Source organism: Maylandia zebra, linkage group LG15 (genome assembly GCF_041146795.1).
Source record: "Maylandia zebra isolate NMK-2024a linkage group LG15, Mzebra_GT3a, whole genome shotgun sequence".
Taxonomy (NCBI): Eukaryota; Metazoa; Chordata; class Actinopteri; order Cichliformes; family Cichlidae; genus Maylandia; species Maylandia zebra.
Genome location: NC_135181.1, coordinates 27,666,295 through 27,686,760, shown reverse-complemented (window position 1 = coordinate 27,686,760; position 20,466 = coordinate 27,666,295). Strand labels below are relative to the sequence as shown.

The 20,466-nt window shown below is 43.2% G+C and overlaps 2 protein-coding genes across 2 annotated transcripts; one reads left to right on the top strand and one right to left on the bottom strand.

Moving 5' to 3' along the window:
- Positions 1-4,644: 4,644 nt before the first annotated feature.
- Positions 4,645-8,234, bottom strand: LOC112436055 (uncharacterized). Its single transcript, XM_076874248.1, has 4 exons — positions 8,173-8,234; positions 7,456-7,873; positions 6,878-7,037; positions 4,645-4,786 (listed from the first exon to the last, which is right to left on the bottom strand). The coding sequence occupies exons 2-4, from the start codon at positions 7,795-7,797 to the stop codon at positions 4,770-4,772; spliced, it is 519 nt and encodes a 172-aa protein (XP_076730363.1). The 5' UTR covers positions 7,798-7,873; positions 8,173-8,234; the 3' UTR covers positions 4,645-4,769.
- Positions 8,235-15,262: 7,028 nt separating this feature from the next.
- Positions 15,263-17,883, top strand: LOC143412763 (uncharacterized). Its single transcript, XM_076874554.1, has 4 exons — positions 15,263-15,492; positions 15,827-16,492; positions 16,581-16,657; positions 16,914-17,883. Exons 3-4 carry the CDS (start codon positions 16,608-16,610, stop codon positions 17,881-17,883), a joined length of 1,020 nt encoding a protein of 339 aa, XP_076730669.1. The 5' UTR covers positions 15,263-15,492; positions 15,827-16,492; positions 16,581-16,607.
- The last annotated feature ends 2,583 nt before the right edge of the window (positions 17,884-20,466 follow it).

The following is a 20,466-nucleotide window of genomic DNA, read 5'->3' as shown; positions in this document are numbered from 1 at the left end:
TACGTTGTGTGTCATGGATACTGTTGACTCCAGAGGCAGAGCCAGACATTTTATACACCAGGGGCTTAGCCCTAAAGGGTAGTATGCATGTGGGGGTTGGGGCTGACTGAAAGATTTATTAGGCTGTGTTTTGAGTTTTGTTCAAAAAAGAATGACCTCATATAGGAAAAATATATATATCACATATGCAGGACACCTTAAACTAGTTTTTTAATTAAGCAGCAAGACAGAACAAAATCGGGGCTGTATCAAAACACGAGGACTAAACCCCAATTCAACCAGAACCCAGAACTGATCTGGAAGTAAAACAGGACTACAACAGTTCAAAATCAGGACTACTTAGGACTTAACCAAGACAGAACCAGAATCAAAACTAGATGATAGTAGCACTAAAAATCATTATAGACCTGCACTACACTTATTTTTTAATTCTACCAAAGTACACTATTTAGATTCAGAAAGGTACTAAATACATGTTCTGATGAGTTTTGGCAAACAACCTTTTGAGTAAAAGGTCTGTCTCACCTGGCTCTTGTTCCATCTCTGTTCTGTCCTCATTCTCCTCTCCATCTCCCTCTCTGTTCCTCTCTCTCCCTCTTTGTGCTGACAATCAAGCCAAACACCAACATCATCAAATATACAGTTGAAACCGGATATTTACTAGGGGTGCAACGATACTCGTATCGATATTGAACCGTTCGATACAGTGCTTTCGGTTTGGTACGCATATGTATTGAACAATACAACATTTTTTATTTGTTTTGTCAACTTTTCTTCTGACGATGCTGTCTGTGTTGATCGCTCAGTGGATCTGCGTTCGAGTACTCCGCCTAGGCTGCACTGTCGAGTGTAGATCCACTGAGTGCAGCGCAAGCTAGCAAGACAGAAGCTAAGCTCATTGCAACATGGCAACTCCCTCAACGCTACCCGAAACTGAATCTCCCCCACCCTCATTCAGGTCAGGCATTTGGAACTATCTTGGTTTTCATGTGAAGCATGACCCCGATAGTAAGTGCGTCATGGACACAAAAAAAAAAAAAAGTTTGTCATGGACAAAAGTAAAACAGTATGTCGGATGTGCCACGCAACGGTCAATTTGTGGGAACTAGTGCGTTAGCGCAGTTAGCTTGTTAACGCATTGACGCCGTCCAGCCCCATGCACGGGGCGATCCTCGGTAACTTGTTAATGGAGATTTGTCATTTTAATGAGATTAACGCTGACAGCACTAGTGGGAACACAACGAATATGACAGCACATTTACGCCGACATCATCCTAGCGCAAAGACAAGTGGAAGCAGACAAAAACAACAAGCAAGCATGCTACAAACTTTACCCGAGTCATTTAGACAGCCGTTAGCACATTAGTCTGCTTATGGGGACCTGATATGTTTAATATGCTGCTGAGAATATAGCCCAGAAGAAGCGTATAGTATAGCTTTTATTTTGGAAAGAGCTATTTCTCTGAAATAAACTCTCTTTTCCAAAGATGAGTGATTTTCCAAAGATCAGAAAGATTTTTATTTTGTTGTTTCAGCAACATTAAATTTAAAAACTGTACTTTTGAGTTAAAATATATATTTATAATTTTAATAAATGATAAATTAAAAAGACATGAACATTTTTTTTTGTATTGAAAAAATATCGAACCATGTGACCAAATTATCGAACCGAACCGAACCGTGAATTTTGTGTATTGTTGCACCCCTAATATTTACATACTCTTCAGATAAAAACACAAACACTTTTTTAATTGTAAAACATCAAATCGGACTAAATGTTTATTTTTTTAGATTGATAAATATAAAAAAACATATTTGTTAAATTTAAAAGTAAAGAGTGAAAATTGTAGGTATTTCTTAATTGCAAATGGCACCCAAATTGTATTCAAAATTGAGCCACACTTATGGAGGTCCACAATTCTTTTCCTGGTGTTTTGGTTGATATCTCTTGATTTTCCCATGACAAAGAAACAGGCTCTGTGTTTTGGGTGTGCCTTATATGCATCCACAGGTGTGTCACCAATTTACTCCCATGGACTCTACTAACCTATCAGAAGCTCAGAATGGAATCGTCTGGAGTTATCTTATTAATTAACAATAAACTTAGTGTATATGTACTCCTAAATTTGATGAAAGTGATAAAAAAGAGACAGCTCTCTCTCTCTTTATTCTGACATTTAACTAATTCAAAAGATCTTTCAATATTTATTTATCTAAAACAAACAGGTTTACTCTAAATTGATGTTTAACAGAAAAAAAGTTTTTATGTTTTTTCCCTAAAGTGTATGTAAATATCTGGTTTCAACTGTGAATATACTGCTGTTTATTGAAATTCCTCTTGTTTTGCATAGAAAAATACTGAACAACATACAAAGCATAATATTGTGGTGGACCACTAGAGGGCTCCACTCACACCCAGTGTTACCTCGGACAGGGGGCCCCAGTTTGTTTCTGAGCTTTGGTCTGCTATGGCTGACGGCCTGGGGGTCAAGGTCCAGCATACCACCCGCAAGCTAACGGGATGCGCGAGCGGTTTCACCGGTCACTTAAGGTCACTCCGGGCTTCCTTAACAGATGGCGACTGGGTTGACCGTCTTCTGTGGGTTTTGGTGGAATTGCGGTTAAAGAAGACCTCAGGGTTTCCCCAGCTGAACTGGTCCTCGGCCAACCCCTCCGGGTCCCAAGGGAATTCTTACCTGAGAGCCCCCCCCGTGTTTCGATACCAGGCACGATGCCCATAGGACTCCGCTGCGTCCACCATATGATGGGTTGCCCTCTGTCAGTTCCCCACCCCCCCGGTTCAGCCGTTCCGGCCGTTTGCTTAAGCCCCGGGTCCTGGACTAGTTCTGCTGGGTGTTCGGTGGGGGCATGTATGGTGGACCACTAGAGGGCTCCACTCACACCCAGTATTAACGAAGTGTGTTCCTGTGTTTTGTGGCGCGATATGTGCAGTTGATGTTGGAGAGGAATAAAGAAGGAGTGAGAACTGAGAGCTCTGTGTCGTTGATGCTTACCTCCACAATATATAAAATAACATCTACCTGAGATTTTTCTTTGAAAGAAGCCCCTTATTGTTGTGTTCATCAGTACATAACTGAAACCAATTTAAAGTGCTTTATTCAGCCGCGGAGGGTAACAACTGGAAATATGAAATAAAAACACATGTAAGCTAAGACTCTCTAAAAAAGACAGCATTGTTGTTGTTCGGCTTTTCATTTTGCCATTTGTTGATTCACTCGAAGAGCAAGTAACGTAATATGGGCCAAGTGATCCGTTTGATATAAATCTTTTGTGATACACCGTCATATTTACATTATTTGTACAGTACGAATGATTTGCTTTGGTACCTGGTCAAAGCTCTCCTCTGTCTGCAGCCAAAGGCTGTCCAAATTCATAGGCTGTGTTCCAATTAACGCTTGTCGTGTCCAAATTCATGGGCTGCATCCTCCTGAGGCCGCATTTGTAGACCGATTACGTCACAGCGACGCGCCGAAGGCTGTCCAAATTTGTAGACTCCTCCGAATGCAGCCGACAAATGCGTCCTCCTTTTCCCCGAATTTGAAGGACGTGTGTGTCCTGGGGGACCAATATTGTTTATATTGGTCCCCCAGGTGTTGAACGAATATATAAGTCACTTAGACAACCTAAAAATTTTATTGTTTGTCTTTTTTCAGTGTTTTATTTGTTCGTGAGTAAACCGGTTTGGCTGAGATTAAAGTTATTAGATTAAATTAAATAAAATAAAACTTTATTAATCCCCCGGGTGGATTCCTCCTTGGTTTTTTCACCGCTGAATAAACGTCAAACAGAAAACTGATTAAACAGAAATGTGAGACGGTTGAGAATTTACGCCAGTGTCCTGTTATATTTAAGATAGCAACCCAGTCAACACACATATGTGGGGCCCAAATAGGGAGCAGCAGGGCTAATATTTGGGGCCCACTTGGGAAACCCAACTGGGGTCCAGCTAATTTTGTCCTCAGTTTCCATGGTGGCCCCAAATGTGTTTTCCTAGATGGGTTTATGCTGGGTCCCAGATAAGCCCCAAATCAGGCCCAGTCAAAAAAAATATGTGGGGCCCAGATGGGTAGAAGCAGATCTGATATTTGGGGCCCACTTGGGTTACCCACCTAGGACCCAGCTAATTTTGTCCTCAGTTTCCATGGTGGCCCCAAATGTGTTTGCCCAGATGGATTATTGATGGGACCCGGATGGGCCCCAAATCAGGCCCAGCCAACAAATGAGTATGGGGCCCAGATGGGTAGAAGCGGGTCTGATGGTTGGGGCCCACTTGGGTTACCCACCTGGCACCCAGCTACTTTTGTCCTCAGTTTCCATGATGGCCCCAAATGTGTTTTCCCAGATGGGTTAATGATGGGTCCCAAATCAGCCCCAGACAATAAATGAGTATGGGGCCCAGATGGATAGAAGCAGGTCTGATACTTGGGGCCCACTTGGGTTACCAACCTGAGACCCAGCTATTTTTGTCGTCAGTTTCCATGGTGGCCCCAAGTGTGTTTGCCCAGATGGAATTTTGGATAATGTAAGTAAGCTATAATTTAAATCACCTGTACAACAAAGCCAGTTTATCTTTTTTATTAATACTGATTACTATGAAATTTTAAAACAGTATGCTTTTTTATATAATACATTTTTTGTTTGGAGAACAAGTTGACAAAAATGTCCACAGTATACACAAAACAATAACAAATAAATGTTATACAGTTTAAAGGAAAAACAAATGCAGCAAACCACAGCTTCTCACTCATTCACCAATCCATTGGTCCTGAAAGAAATAAAAAAAAATAAAAAATTAGTGCATTTTCACAAACAAAATCAGATTTGCGATAGTACTGAAGTTGTTTTGGAGGTTGTGCTGTTCAAGTTGTTTGACCTCCTACATTGAACTCTTTGAAGACCATGAGTATTCATGGAAACAGAAAAGCTATTTACAAAATGATTTACCAAGTAGGCACTCAAAAATTAAATTAATGTGAAACATTTTACCTTAAAACATTTAAGACAAATGTTTAAAAGATGTCTACATAGTTACAATGATAACTGGTGTTGTGGGCTGTCTCAGTGATTGGCACAGAGCTTAGAACAGGCAAGTGGTTAACCAGTTTTTTGCATGGTACAGCACCTCATAATGAACACAAAACAAAATAGTAAAATGTAACAAGGGCTACATCTACCAAGGAGAAAACAGATTCCACTTCTTGAGGTGTGTGCCAGGCGGGCGCCAATAATTTTCATGTAGGACTGCCACGATTTGTCGACTAGTCACGATTACGTCGACTATCAAAATCGTCGACGACTGATTTAATAGTCGACGCGTCGTTTGAAGCTTTGTAAGATCACAAAAGACGCAGGAATAAGTGGCAGGATTTAAGAGTGTAATAACGGACTGAAACAGAAGATGGCAGCATTGCATGTACAAGGATGCCAGCTACCGTTAAACCCCGAAGAAGAAGAAGAAGCAGCTGTGTCCCAGAATTCATAGCGCGGCCCAGCGCAGTTTCCAACAATGGCGGCAGCTAGTTAGTTTTAATGTTACTCTTATTATTCTTTCTGGGTCACAAAATAAACGTTTAACATATTCTCAGGCGAGAATGTAGCTGTGTAAACCTCAAATATCTGCTCAGTTTATCAGGACACCACATATTTTCAAAAGCGCTCCGACGTTTTTGGAGACATCTGTTACCCACTAGCTCGTTAGCGAGCCGGGGGCTAGGCTCACTAGCGCCGTGAGAACACCGGACTCCCCGCAAATCGTTTTCAAACCCACCGCTGTCTTTCGCTACTCAGGTTAAATATATATGAGTCACTTAGATAACTTAAAATGTTATTGTTTGGCTTTTTTTTTTAGTATTTTATTTGTTCCTGAGTAAATCAGTTTGTCTGAGATTAAAGTTATAGTTTTTACACAGCTGAATAAACGTCAAGCAGACAACTGATTATCAGAAGTGTGAGATGCTCCAGAATATACTCCGGTGTCCTGTTATATTTTAGATAGCAAGGAGTTTATTAAACTTCACCGAAACAATCTGCAAATTTCATTAAAATTTAATAAACTATCATCTTGTCTTTATTTTTAGTTAGCACAGACCTTAAACACTTAAAGCTGTAAGCTAATGATAGTTATATAAGAGCAGATGCTGCTGGTGCAATAAGCTGTTGTTTTACGTCCAATGGATGATGATCTGATTAGTCGAATAATCGCAAAAATAATCGGTGACTAGTCGACTATCAAAATAATCGTTTGTGGCAGCCCTATTTTCATGTAAATCAAAAATAGGGCCATCAGATAAATCAGTGTGTTACTAATTACACTGGAAAAAATAGAGGCTGGCTCTGGAGTTCCTGGAGCTTATTCACATTCTGTGAGCAACCAAAAAACTGTTTAGTGAGAGACTTCTTCAAGTATGCTACAAGCCAGAAAGAAACGTGGTCATTCCTGCCAGCAGCCACCAACCTCCAGAACAACATGAGCTGATGGTTTCATCTCCACAATTTGTACAGTCTATCTAAACCACGTGTCAAAGTCAAGGCCTGCGGGCCACATCCGGCCCGGCATACATTTATATCCGGCCCGCAAGATCATTTTATATAGATGTACTATTATTGTTATGCATGGCCCGGCGATATGAGGCGCTAATAATATACAAACTACAGATCCCATAATGCACCGCTGAAGCCTCCTTGCTGACCGCTAGGCTAACTGGGAACATTCCCGCGTCAATCAAGTCAAACTTCTGTTATTGCGAAGCTAGCCACTCACAATGGTGGAGAGAAAAGTTGTTTCTGAATGACTGCAGCTGTAGTGAGCATCCGTTATTCAAACATCAACAAAATATCTTACAACTAATGAACTTACCATATAGCACTTCAAAAACTTTAAGCCCTCGAAATTCCCGCTTTGCATGGCACCCAACGAAGTTATATTGCCTGGAAAGAGCATTGTCCATAATGAAGGCCATCATTCTTCTTGTGGCTTCATCAACAGTGCTCCCTCTGATCTCTGCCACAACAGCAACCTTAGGACACGCAAGGACAATAATTTTACTGACAGTAGTACCATCAGTCACACCTAAAAGAAAGCAAGCACAGCTACACAGTAATTAGGCTCTATAATATTGATGCTAATTGACTGAGAAAGAGCTAGGTGTCAAAGTCAAACACTGTCTGATGTGAATGCAAAGAGCTAAATGATTCACCAAAAGTAATTTCTTAAGTTTTGGGTTTGGCATGGCACAACTTATAACTAGGTAATGTTTGGAGAAGTTATTTTATTAACAAAAATAGCAACTTTTGTTCAGCTCTCCTTCCACTCCTTCATTGCACTGACCATGTTCGAACAAACAGCAACTTTCCTTGATCATAACTGCTAGCATGAAACACAGACTGATTGAGGCATTAATCATTGAATATTGTTATTACATCATTATTATTTACCACTTCTTTTAGGAAGACAGGGTCTGCCAGTTTTTGCTCCAGTGCTGCCACATCTGCTACTGTCCGGATGGGAAATACAGCACCCTCGGGTAATACTGCAGCAACTGGTCCATCACGTTGTGTAAGGAGAGACTGTAGCATTCGACTGTGGACCCTCTGAGTGTCCTTAATGTCTTCCAGGAGGGTTAGAACACGTACAAACATGCTCGTATTGGTGGCTTGTAGAAGTTGTCTTGGAACTGGTTGTGAAACCACAGGTGAAGGAGTTGAGGGTTGTAGCGGCTGAACAAATGGATGAGTGATGTTCAGGAAGTGAGTTTCACTTGAATGTCTATTCTCCATTGCTGATGGTGGTGAGGTCTCTGGCTGTTCCGCAGTGTTGTCCCAATCCTCATCAGAGCTCGACGGGATCACTGGCCTTAAAACAAACAAACAAACAAAATACAACAAACATACACACACAAATAAATAATAATCCAAACACATAATTTAGGGTACTGGTTAGTCCTACAAACTAAAAACATTAATGTATATAATGGCATCAAAAAAAAGTCTAAAACAGATTTTTAAAAGTCAACAAATTATAAAGCGCTATTTTGAAATCATATCTGAACCTGATGAGCAGCAAGGCAAGTGTCTGCTAAAGAAACTGTCAGGTTTTTTTTTTCTTATAATCTCAATAAATTTTTGCTTTTAAGGTGTTTTCAACACAATTACCTCCTTTTCCGCTTCCCTTTCCCAATCTGCTTCCAGAATCCAAATAAATTCCACCAAGGAAGGTTTCTAATTTTTGCTTTTAAGGTGTTTTCAACACAATTACCTCCTTTTCCGCTTCCCTTTCCCAATCTGCTTCCAGAATCCAAATAAATTCCACCAAGGAAGGTTTCTAATGGGAAGCAGGAAATGCTGTCTAAAGGGCCAAACTTCTGTACATCTTGAGCTAGGTGTATTAAAGAATGTATATTATAACCAACAAAGTCAAGACCATAAATCAAAGCAAAATCTTTCACAAACTGCTTCAAAACATCCTCTGCATAATCACAGTCAGTTATCAATATACAAATCAGGACTTAGATGAATTCTTGTAGATACAGATAACAGTATAAAGTATCTATACATTTGGCTTGGTATATTATTCAGTAGAACTGGGCTTGTGTAAAGCAAAACTTGTCTCAATTCAGTTGCTTTCTACGTGCTAATTTCAATGAGAGACCTTGGTTTCCTTGCAAAACTTTAAGGAAGATATTGCCTGACAGAAACCATGAATGCTGAAATCAGTTAGAATTTGCATAGACTGTCTGCATTTTCGGGGACTTTTTAACCAAAGATAAATAAGCTTGCGCATTACCCCCATATCCCACACCCAGCTCGTTCAAAGTGACACCCCAACCTGGTGCTCTTTGCTGGCCATAGCACAAAGTTTCATCAGTCCTTTAGTCAACAGAAATTTCATGATAACATAATCTTTAGCATGTTCATCGCAATCGTAGTGCTCTTCCTCAAGTGTTTTATTCTCAAAAGAATCAGAGTACAATATTAAGTCCTGATGATGCTCTGACTCATTTTACTGTGAAACGAAACTAAAATGTTCAACAACTTTCTGAGCTCTTTGTCCTCTGAGATTGCTCCATTGCTTTCTGAAAGACAGCTCACAGATTCTGAAGCTCCAGGTTTCATCACTCTCCAATCAAAATTCAAAATTAACTGAACCAGCAGCAAAAGAAGATCCAAACTACGCTTCACATTTGATAAATACTGATAAGGTTTCCGAAAGAGACTCAGGCGCAGGCCAGGGTTTTCCTTTAAGCGAAGGACAGTGCGTTTATTTACAGTGAACACATACACCAAGTGGCTATATACAACGTGCAGGGGAAACGGGTCCGGGTCGCCAGGGTCCGTGGGAAACAGGGTTGGGAGAAGGGTGTTCCACACTTTCTGTACAAAAACGTTCCCCCTCAATCACTCCTCTCCGCATCGGGTTCCAAAAATGATCTACACACAAAACGTCTGGTTAGCAGGATAATTATAAGAAATTCTCAAGGTACAGGTTAGCAGAAACACAAGTCTAACTGACACTGATAGCTCAACGATCCAGCGAAGACTAGTGCAGACTCGCCATCTAAGTAGTGCAGTAATCAGCTGGGATCAGCGGCCGGTGTGGTGATGAGCAGGTGTGTGGGCCAGCAGCGGGAGCCCGCAGTGAGCATTGCCGTGGCGAGAGAGAGAGAGAGTGAGAGAGAGGGCGAGAGAGCAAACAAACCACAAACATATTGCCCCATAGAGGATTGACCAGCGGGGCACAGGGACCATGACAGTACCCCCCCCTCAACGGGAGCCCCCCGGCGACCCACCAGGCTTACCAGGATGAGACAGATGGAAGGCCCGCAGCATACGCTCGTCCAGGACAGCGGCCCGCGGAACCCAGGACCGCTCCTCAATGCCATAGCCCTCCCAGTCCACAAGGTACTGGAAGCCACGCCCGCGGCGGCGAGAGTCCATAATCCGCGTGATGGAATAGGCGGGCAAGCCGTCCACAAGCCGGGCGGGCGGAGGGGGCCTGGAAGGAGGGCACAGGTCGCGCAGGCGGAGACGTACTCCCGAGCGTCCTTAGTCAGAGAAGGCCACCAGAAGCAGCGCTGGAGGAAGTTGATAGTGCGGTGGACCCCTGGGTGGCACGTAAAGCGGGCAGTGTGGGCCCATTGAAGTACTTGAGAACGTACTGATTGAGGGACGTAGAGCCGTTGGGCTGGCCCACCTCCCGGATCCGGTTCCGACACCTGAGCCTCCCGAATGGCTGCTTCGATCCCCCAGGAGATGGTGCCCACGACACAGGTGGCGGGGAGAACGGGAGCGGGCTCAGTGGCGTCCTCCGAGACTGAGAACTGACGGGACAGGGCGTCGGGTTTGACATTCTGGGAACCGGGTCTGTAAGAGATGGAGAAGTGGAAACGGGTGAAAAACAGGGCCCACCTGGCCTGTCGGGCGTTGAGCCTCTTAGCTGATTGCAGGTATGCCAGGTTCTTGTGGTCTGTCCAGACGAGGAAAGGCTGAGCCGTGCCTCCAACCAGTGCCGCCACTCCTCCAGGGCTAGTTTTATCGCCAGCAGTTCCCGATCCCCGACATCATAGTTTCTCTCTGCAGGGGACAGACGGCGGGAGAAGAAGGCACAAGGGTGGAGCTTACCGTCCTTTCGTTGCGACAGAACCGCTCCAACCCCTGAGTCGGACGCGTCGACCTCGACCACAAATGGCTGCATGAGGTCGGGTTGGATCAGGATGGGGGCTGAGGCGAATCGTTTCTTCAGTTCTTGGAAAGCTACCTGAGCTTCTTTGTTCAACTGAAAAGGAAGCTTGGGAGAGGTTAGCTGGGTCAGCGGCAAGGCAACTCGGCTGAAGTCCCGAATGAACCGCCGGTAAAAGTTGGCAAACCCAAGGAAACGTTGCAGTTGGTGCCTATTAGGAGGTTCCGGCCACTCAACAACGGCTTTTACCTTCACAGGGTCCGGGCGGAGATTTCCTTGGTCGATTATGTACCCCAGGAATGCGACGGTGGAGATGTGGAACTCACACTTTTCTCCTTTGACGAACAATCGGTTTTCGAGGAGTCGTTGCAGGACCTGTCTGACATGTGTCTCGTGCTCGGATTGGTTTCTGGAAAAGATCAGGATGTCATCTAGATAGACAAAAACAAAACGGTTAATGAAGTCTCTGAGCACGTCATTCACCAGGGCTTGGAACACCGCAGGGGCGTTAGTGAGACCAAAGGGCATGACAAGGTACTCGAAGTGGCCGAGGTGGGTGTTGAAGGCGGTCTTCCACTCATCGCCCTCACGGATGCGAACCAGATGGTATGCGTTTCGCAAATCCAGTTTGGTGAAAACAGTAGCCCCCTGGAGGAGCTCGAAGGCTGAACTGAGGAGCGGCAGAGGGTATTTATTTTTTACTGTGATGTTGTTTAATCCGCGATAGTCGATGCATGGCCGGAGGGTTTTATCCTTCTTTTCGACAAAGAAGAAGCCTGCCGCGACTGGAGAGGTGGAGGCCCGAATGAGGCCGGCAGCCAGGGATTCCGTGATGTACTTGTCCATAGCGTCTCGTTCTGGAAGTGAGATGCTATATAGCCGACTGGTGGGTAAAGGAGCTCCCGGGAGCAGTTCGATAGCACAGTCATAGGGCCTATGCGGAGGAAGTGACTGGGCGCGGGCCTTTTGAAACACCTCAGCTAGGTCGTGATAAACAGAGGGCACATTAGTTAAATCAGCTGATTTCAATTCCCCAGGAGAGGGCGTTTCAGTGCTTGGAGGCGAGGCAGCTTTAAGGCAGGTCATGTGGCAGTCCTCCCCCCACCCAGTGACACGCCCCTTTAGCCAATCTATGTGAGGGTTGTGCTGCTGTAGCCAAGGATGGCCGAGAACTAGTGGAGTGCGAGTTGCTTTAAACACCAAAAAACAGATTTCTTCAGAATGATTGCCAGAGAGGGTGAGCTCGACAGGCTCCGTCACCAGAGTGATGTCTGGAAGGCGTTGACCTGACAACGCCGTAACACGTAAGGCATGAGGCAGGGGTTCCAATAGTAACCCAAGTTGCCGGGCTAACTGACAGTCAATAAAGTTTTGTTCCGCCCCAGAGTCGATCAACACCGATAGGGAGCGGCTCTTAGAGTGAATGGAAAGCGTGGCCGGTAGTGTTAAACGGGGAGGAGCTTCTTCCTGGCTCAGCTCGCCCACCAGTACTCCTACCATCACTGGCGGGCGCGCCCTTTTGCCCGCGAAGGGCAGGTAGCCACAACATGTCCCCTGTGACCACAATAGAGGCACTCACCGGCCGTAATCCTGCGCTGACGCTCCGCCGCGGTGAGATGGGAGCCGCCCAGCTGCATGGGTTCCTCTCCATCCCCGCTCTCGTGAGTCCGGGAGGGGCCGGCATCCGCCATGGCGCCAGTGCCAGAGACTCCCCCAGCCTCATGGAAGTTGTAGTTCCGCTGCGACCGGCGAGCCCGTAGCCGCTCATCCACCTTAATGCACAGGGACATTAGCTCATTAAAGGAGGCAGGGAGATCACGCATGATTAGCTCGTCCCTTAATTCTTCTCTGATATTGTTCAGCAACGTGCTCCGTAGCGCCTCCTGATTCCACCCTGCCTCTTCTGCCAGAATCCAGAAGTCGATAGCGTATTCAGACATGCTTCTCCTACCTTGTTTGAAGTTGAGGAGACGGAGAGCAGCGGCCTCTGCCCCGGTGCCTGGGTTAAACACACTCTTAAATTTGGAGAGAAAGTCAGCGTAGGTGATGACAGGATCAGAGTTTAACACAACCTGGGCCCACTTTAGTGCACGGCCCCTCAGAAGTTGAACTAAATAAGTGATCTTCGCCCCATCGTTGCTATGAAAACGCTGCAGCTCGCGAAACGTCAGAGACACCTGAGCCAAAAATCCGGCACATTTGTCAGACTCACCCGAGAATGGTTCCGGTGTGGGTAAAGGTCCGTCAGTCGGCGTACCGACCCGCGGTGAGCTACCTGACGCTACGGCGGGCGGTGCCGCCTGGGGAGCCGGGCTGGGTGGCTGGGGATTCCCTGGTTGCGCATTTCCCTCCAGCGGTATTAACTGCGCCACCGCCAGGGTCAATGCGGCGACATCCTGCCGTAGCTGCCCGAGCATTTGTTCATGGCGGGCCAGCGCGGCTTCCTGGGCGGCCAGAGCCCGGCCCACGGGGTCCTGTCCTGCTGAGTCCATAATGGCTGGATCGTTCTGATAAGGTTTCCGAAAGAGACTCAGGCGCAGGCCAGGGTTTTCCTTTAAGCGAAGGACAGTGCGTTTATTTACAGTGAACACATACACCAAGTGGCTATATACAACGTGCAGGGGAAACGGGTCGCCAGGGTCCGTGGGAAACAGGGTTGGGAGAAGGGTGTTCCACACTTTCTGTACAAAAACGTTCCCCCTCAATCACTCCTCTCCGCATCGGGTTCCAAAAATGATCTACACACAAAACGTCGGGTTAGCAGGATAATTATAAGAAATTCTCAAGGTACAGGTCAGCAGAAACACAAGTCTAACTGACACTGATAGCTCAACGATCCAGCGAAGACTAGTGCAGACTCGCCATCTAAGTAGTGCAGTAATCAGCTGGGATCAGCGGCCGGTGTGGTGATGAGCAGGTGTGTGGGCCAGCAGCGGGAGCCCGCAGTGAGCATCGCCGTGGCGAGAGAGAGAGAGAGTGAGAGAGAGAGGGCGAGAGAGCAAACAAACCACAAACATATTGCCCCATAGAGGATTGACCAGCGGGGCACAGGAACCATGACAAATACTGTCATTAATTCCCTCTTCCTGTCTTGTTTCCACCACGATTGAAAAAAAGACAAAAAAACCCAAAACAAAACATCATACTTCTTGCACAGCTCTCTCGTAGTATACTTCAAGAAAAGTTTCCCCATCTGAAATATGTTTTCCACATTATTCCCTTGCTTATTATACATCAGTGTACAGTTGTGCTTAGCGCTGTTGTCAGTTGTTTTTTGTGCCAAATTGCAAAAAACTCACCTTGTTCACTAATAAAACCTCTAAAAAAAATTTCTGTAACTTTGCTCTGCTTTACTTCAGCAGCAGCATCAGGTAATGTTCATATATTGATTCATGGTTTTCTTCAGTTTTTGTTCAACTGCAGAATATTTCTAAGGCTATCTGATTTAAAAAGCCACTCTAGGAAAATCTCCTTTTTTCTGTGTTTTATCCTCAGTTACTTTGGCATAAAGACATCTGCTGTGATGCTTACACCAGCCTTAAAAGCTGTTGTATTACAATAAAAGACCCTGACATCACTTTATAAAGTAACAATTCTAATTGTTACAAACTCAAAAAAAGATTCCTACTAGTATATTTCTGGCATGCATCAAATTTTAAATAGAAATGAATTTTGAAATATACACTGTTCTTATGTCAAAGTCTGTAAAAATAAATAAAGAAAGAAATCACACATAACCCTTGCTACTATTCACTCCACTGTCCAACAGCAAAATCAAACCAATATACAGATATTAATAACATATTATTGTAATAGTGTGACTATGCAATTTATAAGTAGCCATAGTCATAATCAAAACAACAAACATCTCAAGTTTTGAGATAATTGCAAACCCTCCTGGCCAATAACCACACAAGCTGTCCATGCAGGAAGGCTGATAAAGGAGCATGCACAAAATTCAAACAAATTTAAGCCATAATGAAACAAATTAAAATAACAGCGCGCATGCACAAATAAGGCATCAGACAAACACTTAAAGATCACAGATCTTTAGGACCACATCCAAAGAGCAATTGCTTTTCTTTTTTATAAATAAATAAATGTGTAGATTCTAGCCAAATATACATTACAAAAAGGAAAAAAGGAGGGCCACAGCAATCATAGTAAAAGGAGTTGGCACTGTGGCCCTAACAAGACCGACCAGTTCTGCTTAAATAATCAGTTTCCCTCATGTACAGAGCTTGCACAACAGTAAGAGGCAGATTCTTGAGTCAGTACAGTATTTCTGATGAAGTTCTCACTAAAACAACTACACATATAAAGTTGCATACTAAAGTGTGTATAAAAAAAAACCCCCAAACAAATCAAGAATACCTATATTTTCTTTTTTGCTTTTTCTGGAAAAATGAGAACAATGGCAAGAAAAATGATGATTATGTCTTCTACAGAAATAGAGTGCTCACTGATCTGCCTCTCTGACTGCTGTGCATGCTCCTGACACAGGGGCAAAAGCTGGGGACTAGTTGCTCATGGCCATGGCCTACCCTCCTCACTTAGCCGTGAGGAATGAAGCTAATGGACTACTTGCACTAACACTTCCGCGTTCTATGTAGTCCTGCTCCAGTGCTTCCGGTGCGGTTAAACCATGGCGACGTTCTACACTCGATGCCTACAAGAGCTCCCAAAATTGAACATCACCGATGTTCATCGGATTTGCAGAGTGACGACTACCCCCGCCAGCAAATTAGATAAAGGATTTAAGTTATATGCTGCATCATATATACACAACTACGAAGGTAAGAAAACGTAAATTAACCGACAAAGAAACGCTAGCTAACGTCAAATGCAAACGCTACGTTACTCCGCTATGTCCTTCATTTGATGTCAGTTCTCTACATTACATGTTTTCTTAAACGGTGTTTTATGTCGTCCTAAACTATAGTTGAGGTTTTCTTAACTAATGTCACTTTTGTTGTTAGACACTGTTATATTAGCGTTAGGTAGTTGGCTAACTATGGAGGTAGTTAACTACCTAATGCTACTCTTGCTAAGTGTAAAATATATATGTTTAAGACATGCTGAAATGAGTAATACAGAAATAATGCTAATGGTACTTGTATCTTTATTCAGTGTCCAATAAAGACAGGTTGTCAGGGGAGGTCGGTGTGAGAGCCCTGTGCTACAGGTCGATGAGGAAGAGTGAGGCACCACACAGACTAAGTGTAGGCAGGAAGCTGTGTAAAGTTGTTAATCCCCGTTCTGTGGGGTTCAGTTCATTTAAGCATTAGTTAAGTTCATTCCTAAAGGCCCATCAACTTGAATGTTTTCCTTGTCTCCCTGCTTTATCACTCCTAATTTGACTAGTCAGATAGTTAAATCAACGTGTGTTTGGGTGATCAGAAACATTTGACAACAAGTTAATACTGCAAATATACACAATCTAAGTTATTACAGTTATCAAGCATGGTTAAGTTGTTTTAATAGGGAGAGAAGGAAACACTAAGCATTCAGGAGGGTACGTAACCATAACACTGAACTATGTTCCTGTTCGGCTCTTCCATGAAGATGTTACATTTTTAATTTTCGTTCTTTCTTCTTAGATTAAGCTTCTGGATTCATCGCCGGTGATACTGACACATAGCCAGTGCTCCTGTGTGGCAGGCGCTGTTATGTGCAATCACACAGTGGCATTGCTCTTCCAAACAGCACACTACTCACAACTCAGAGTGCCGGTTGTCCCCCCCTGTGCATAGCTGCACGGAATCTGAACAGCAATGGCACAAGCCACGGACAGTGGTAATTTAAATGAGGTTAAAGTTTTTGAATTAGTCCATGTTTACATATGAACAGCAACACCATCCATAGTAAATGTGTCTTCTGTTAGGGTGTGAGGCCAGGACCCATCAACTCCATGATCTTCACTAAGCCAGTACCAAATAGGATGGCCCAGACTGGAGTACGGTAATTACATTTGTAAAATTTGGTTTCATGTGTTACAAATGTATGTTGCTATTTTTTTCATACATACATGTGTCAGAATAGGTATTAATTTACATACAACATTACACTTTCTGAAGACGGCTAACTCAGTCATGTACATATACATCCCAGTCTCTAACTTGTGCACCACTGTTTTACACCTTTTAGTTTTTAGTTTAGTTGTTGTTCAGTATAATAACCTTCTCCCTTACATTATTGTCATTGATGTTTTCTTTAGGAGTGGCTTCTACAGAGGCATGGTGGGTCCGTTACCAGATCCCTGCTTGTTCAGAATAACGGAGGCATATGCAAAATTTAATATTGAGGACAGGCCACTTGTGACCACAATGAACATGAGACCTGACAAGCCCCTTGTGGAAAGTGCCTTTGGGCTGGTGCAGGAGGGCAGTGTTCTGTCATATCAGCAGCCGGTTTTGACAACCCGGTACATCACACTACACCGCGATGCACCACCAACACCGCACTTGCCTCTGGAGGGGTATGACATCTTGCCATCAGATTGTGTGTTTGTGTGCTCAGAAGAAGAGCTTCTGCATCTGAAAAGCTTGTCTGTAACTCTGGAAATGGCTCACAAAATAGAGGAAGCTACACGTGAGCAAAGCTCTTCGTCTGAGTGGCATCAGCTCCGCAGGCCCAGAGTGACTGCCTCTAGGTTTCGGGAGGTGTGTCACGTCAGAGGCCAGAGCTCGGCCGAGTCACTAGCAGAGCGTATATTGAAGGGAACAAGGCAGACAGCAGACATGAGGAGAGGAACTGAGATGGAGCCTGCAATAGCAGCAGAGTATAGTAGGCTAATGAATGTTAACTACTCACCCTGTGGTCTGGTCATTCACCCCATTGCCCCCTGGCTTGCTGCATCTCCTGATGGTGTTGTTTTTGACCCCAATGAATACCCCCAGTTTGGCTTCGTCGAATTCAAATGTCCCAATGTACAAAACTTTATTGACTGCAAATATGTGCAGATGGAATGTGGTACCCCTAAACTAAAAAAGAGCCACGCATATTACTGGCAAGTGCAAGGACAACTGCTCATCAGTGGGATGCAGTGGTGTGACTTTGTTGTGTGGGCACAAGAGGACTACCTAGTGCAAAGAATATACATGGATATAGATGTGCACAATGCAATCAGAGAAAAGGCAGACTATTTCCTTTTTTTTACATATATATGCCAAGATACCCGTGTTTGAAAAAATGAACAGTGAAAACAGCAAAAAGAAAAACAGATCCTTCAGGCTGGCTGGAACAAAATAACTGATGTTTTATTTTCAATATATTTCATGAATTCTTTTGTTGTTACATGTTACTTTTATGTGACATCAATAAACTGTTATTTAAGCAATGGCATCAATTTAATTTTTAAAAACACACATTAAAACATTGAATTTGTGCAGAACTTATTTACATGGTAAGTATTTAAAACTCCATGCCTAGCATACTGATATACATTTAGACAATAACACAACTGAACTGTAGAAAATGACAAATGGTATTTTTGATGTTACAAAAGTTCAATGTCACTTATGGTTTTAAAACGATTTAGTGATTTACTTTATAATTTTGATAAATAGTTTTGTTGAATCTGAATAGTAATAATAGTAGTATAATTAAACAGTATTATTAACATTAAACATTTGCAATGAATTTGAATTATCAATAACTGAAACTCAACTATCGGCACTCAAGTACCAGTTCTGTAATCAAGTATTGTCAGCTGAGAAGGAAGAAATTCAACTGTAGTGGCCTCAGCTGCAGGTCATTTTCCATAAGTTACTTGTACTGGCACTGGTGTCTTGGGAAAAATCCATCTTGTCTCACTTAACCCATTTTTTAACTAATGCTGTGTTCTGGTAATTTGACAGCATACATGCCACTGCAAACAGTTGGTTGATATTATAAACATGTGACATGGTAATGATGCTATCAAAAAGTTTGTTCTGTTTGATCCTCCTAATGACTCGCTCCACATGTACCCTGAGTCTGGCTATGGCCTGCGTCTCCTTAACCTGGTATGCTGGCATCTGCTTCTGCTTAGATAGAAAAGGTGGGCAGTACACTTTGCATTTACAACAATCAGTGATTAGGAAGCCCTTATCTACCATCACTGCCATGTCTTCAGTCAACTTCTCAGCAATGCCTGATTGTTTGAATAGTTCCTTGTCACTAACCGAACCAGCATACAGATTAGAGATGAATGTCACTGGACCATGTGGAGCTATGCCAACCAGGGCTTTCATCGTACAGTGGGATTTGTACGAAGAGTACATTTCACTTTGGAGAAGTGGTGAGGATGGTGTCTGACACCTCAGCTCTGTACAGTCAAGGATCATCTGGGTGTCTGAGAAATCTTTGAATTCCTCAGGGAGGTAAGCTTGCACTTCTTCACGTGTAAGCCAGATGCACTGAGGCCCCAGTGCAGTGGCAAGAAAATTTGTCCATGTTGCAATAATGCGGCTCACTGTGGACTGGTGTATGTTAAATCGGTGTGCCAGGTCCCTCTCCTTCAAACCAACTGACAGGAAAACCAGGAAAAGAAAAAACTCATCAATTGGCTGTAGCAGCTGCCTCTGGAAGGTGAAAACAAAAGGGAAAATGTTACTCCTTAACCTATGAACTAGTAAAATTATTCTTTTCTTGGCTAAATGTTTTGTAATGGTTAGGCATACCATACTGTACCATGGGGTAAACAATGAGGTGCTGTAGTGCACAGGTGTATGTATGTAAAGGATACTGAGTCTAGCATACATACACCTGTGTATGTATGCTACTGTACATAAAGTAATGTTATTGTACATAAATACAATAACATTACACCTCTAGTTCTAACTACCAACAAACCCATAACCTACTGTTGATGTGCGTGCAGGTGTCAACACTTCTTCGTTCCGATTGGCAGCTGACTTGGCTCTTGAAACCCGGATCATTTTATAGATGCAAGGCTCAATCAAAACCCAGAATGCCATCAAATGATCATAGCACACGGCCATAAACAACCAGAAGAGTCTGTTCAGTGACAGGTTGCTTCTCCCCAAGACAAGAACTAACAGACTTAAAAACTCCTTTGTCCCACACGCCATCAGACTGTTTAACTCCTCTCTGGAGGGGAGAGGGAGGGGAAACAGGAGGACAAAGGAGGGGGGAACAATACTTTTTGTAAATAGTCAACAGTGCAATAGACTCAATACTTGAAATGTGCAATTCACTTGTATTTTTATTTTTTATTCCTATTTATTCTATTTATCCCCTTTGTATATTTTATTTATATTTGTCTCTGTATTTATATATGTGTGTGTGTGTGTGTGTGTGTGTGTGTGTGTATATATATAACAGTTCTGTAACTGTAACTTTGGTCGTTGCTGTGCTTTTTTTGGAAGTCGAATTTCCCAGAGGAACCCACCCGAGGGATTAATAAAGTTCTATCTTATCTCATCTTATCTTATCTTATCTTATCTTATCTTATCTTAGCTTGGAAATCTATTCACGAGAGAGACATACATCATGTCAATCATTAATTAACATTACACACTGACATAAAAATAATGTGAACTGTGACAAATATGCTAATGGAATGCTGTATAAAATAGTCTGATTAAGAGTATTTGGTGTTGTATTTTACCTGTAGCATTAGGATATTGTTTAAATACTAAAGCATCTACATAAAACATACAATCAGCAGAGAAAAAGTAAATTTCTATTTTGTTTTCATTAAGACTGGAAAAACTTTCGAAATTTAACTGATGGTGACCTTGGTATATTTTAAACAGTTAGCTTGA

Coding starts and splice junctions, on each gene's coding strand:
- LOC112436055 (XM_076874248.1), bottom strand. CDS start 7,797: ATGGAGAATAGACATTCAAGTGAAACTCACTTCCTGAACATCACTCAT. Junction 7,038..7,455: donor CTGTCTTCCTAAAAGAAGTG/GTAAATAATAAT, acceptor GCGTGTCCTAAG/GTTGCTGTTGTGGCAGAGAT.
- LOC143412763 (XM_076874554.1), top strand. CDS start 16,608: ATGATCTTCACTAAGCCAGTACCAAATAGGATGGCCCAGACTGGAGTA. Junction 16,658..16,913: donor ATGGCCCAGACTGGAGTACG/GTAATTACATTT, acceptor TGTTTTCTTTAG/GAGTGGCTTCTACAGAGGCA.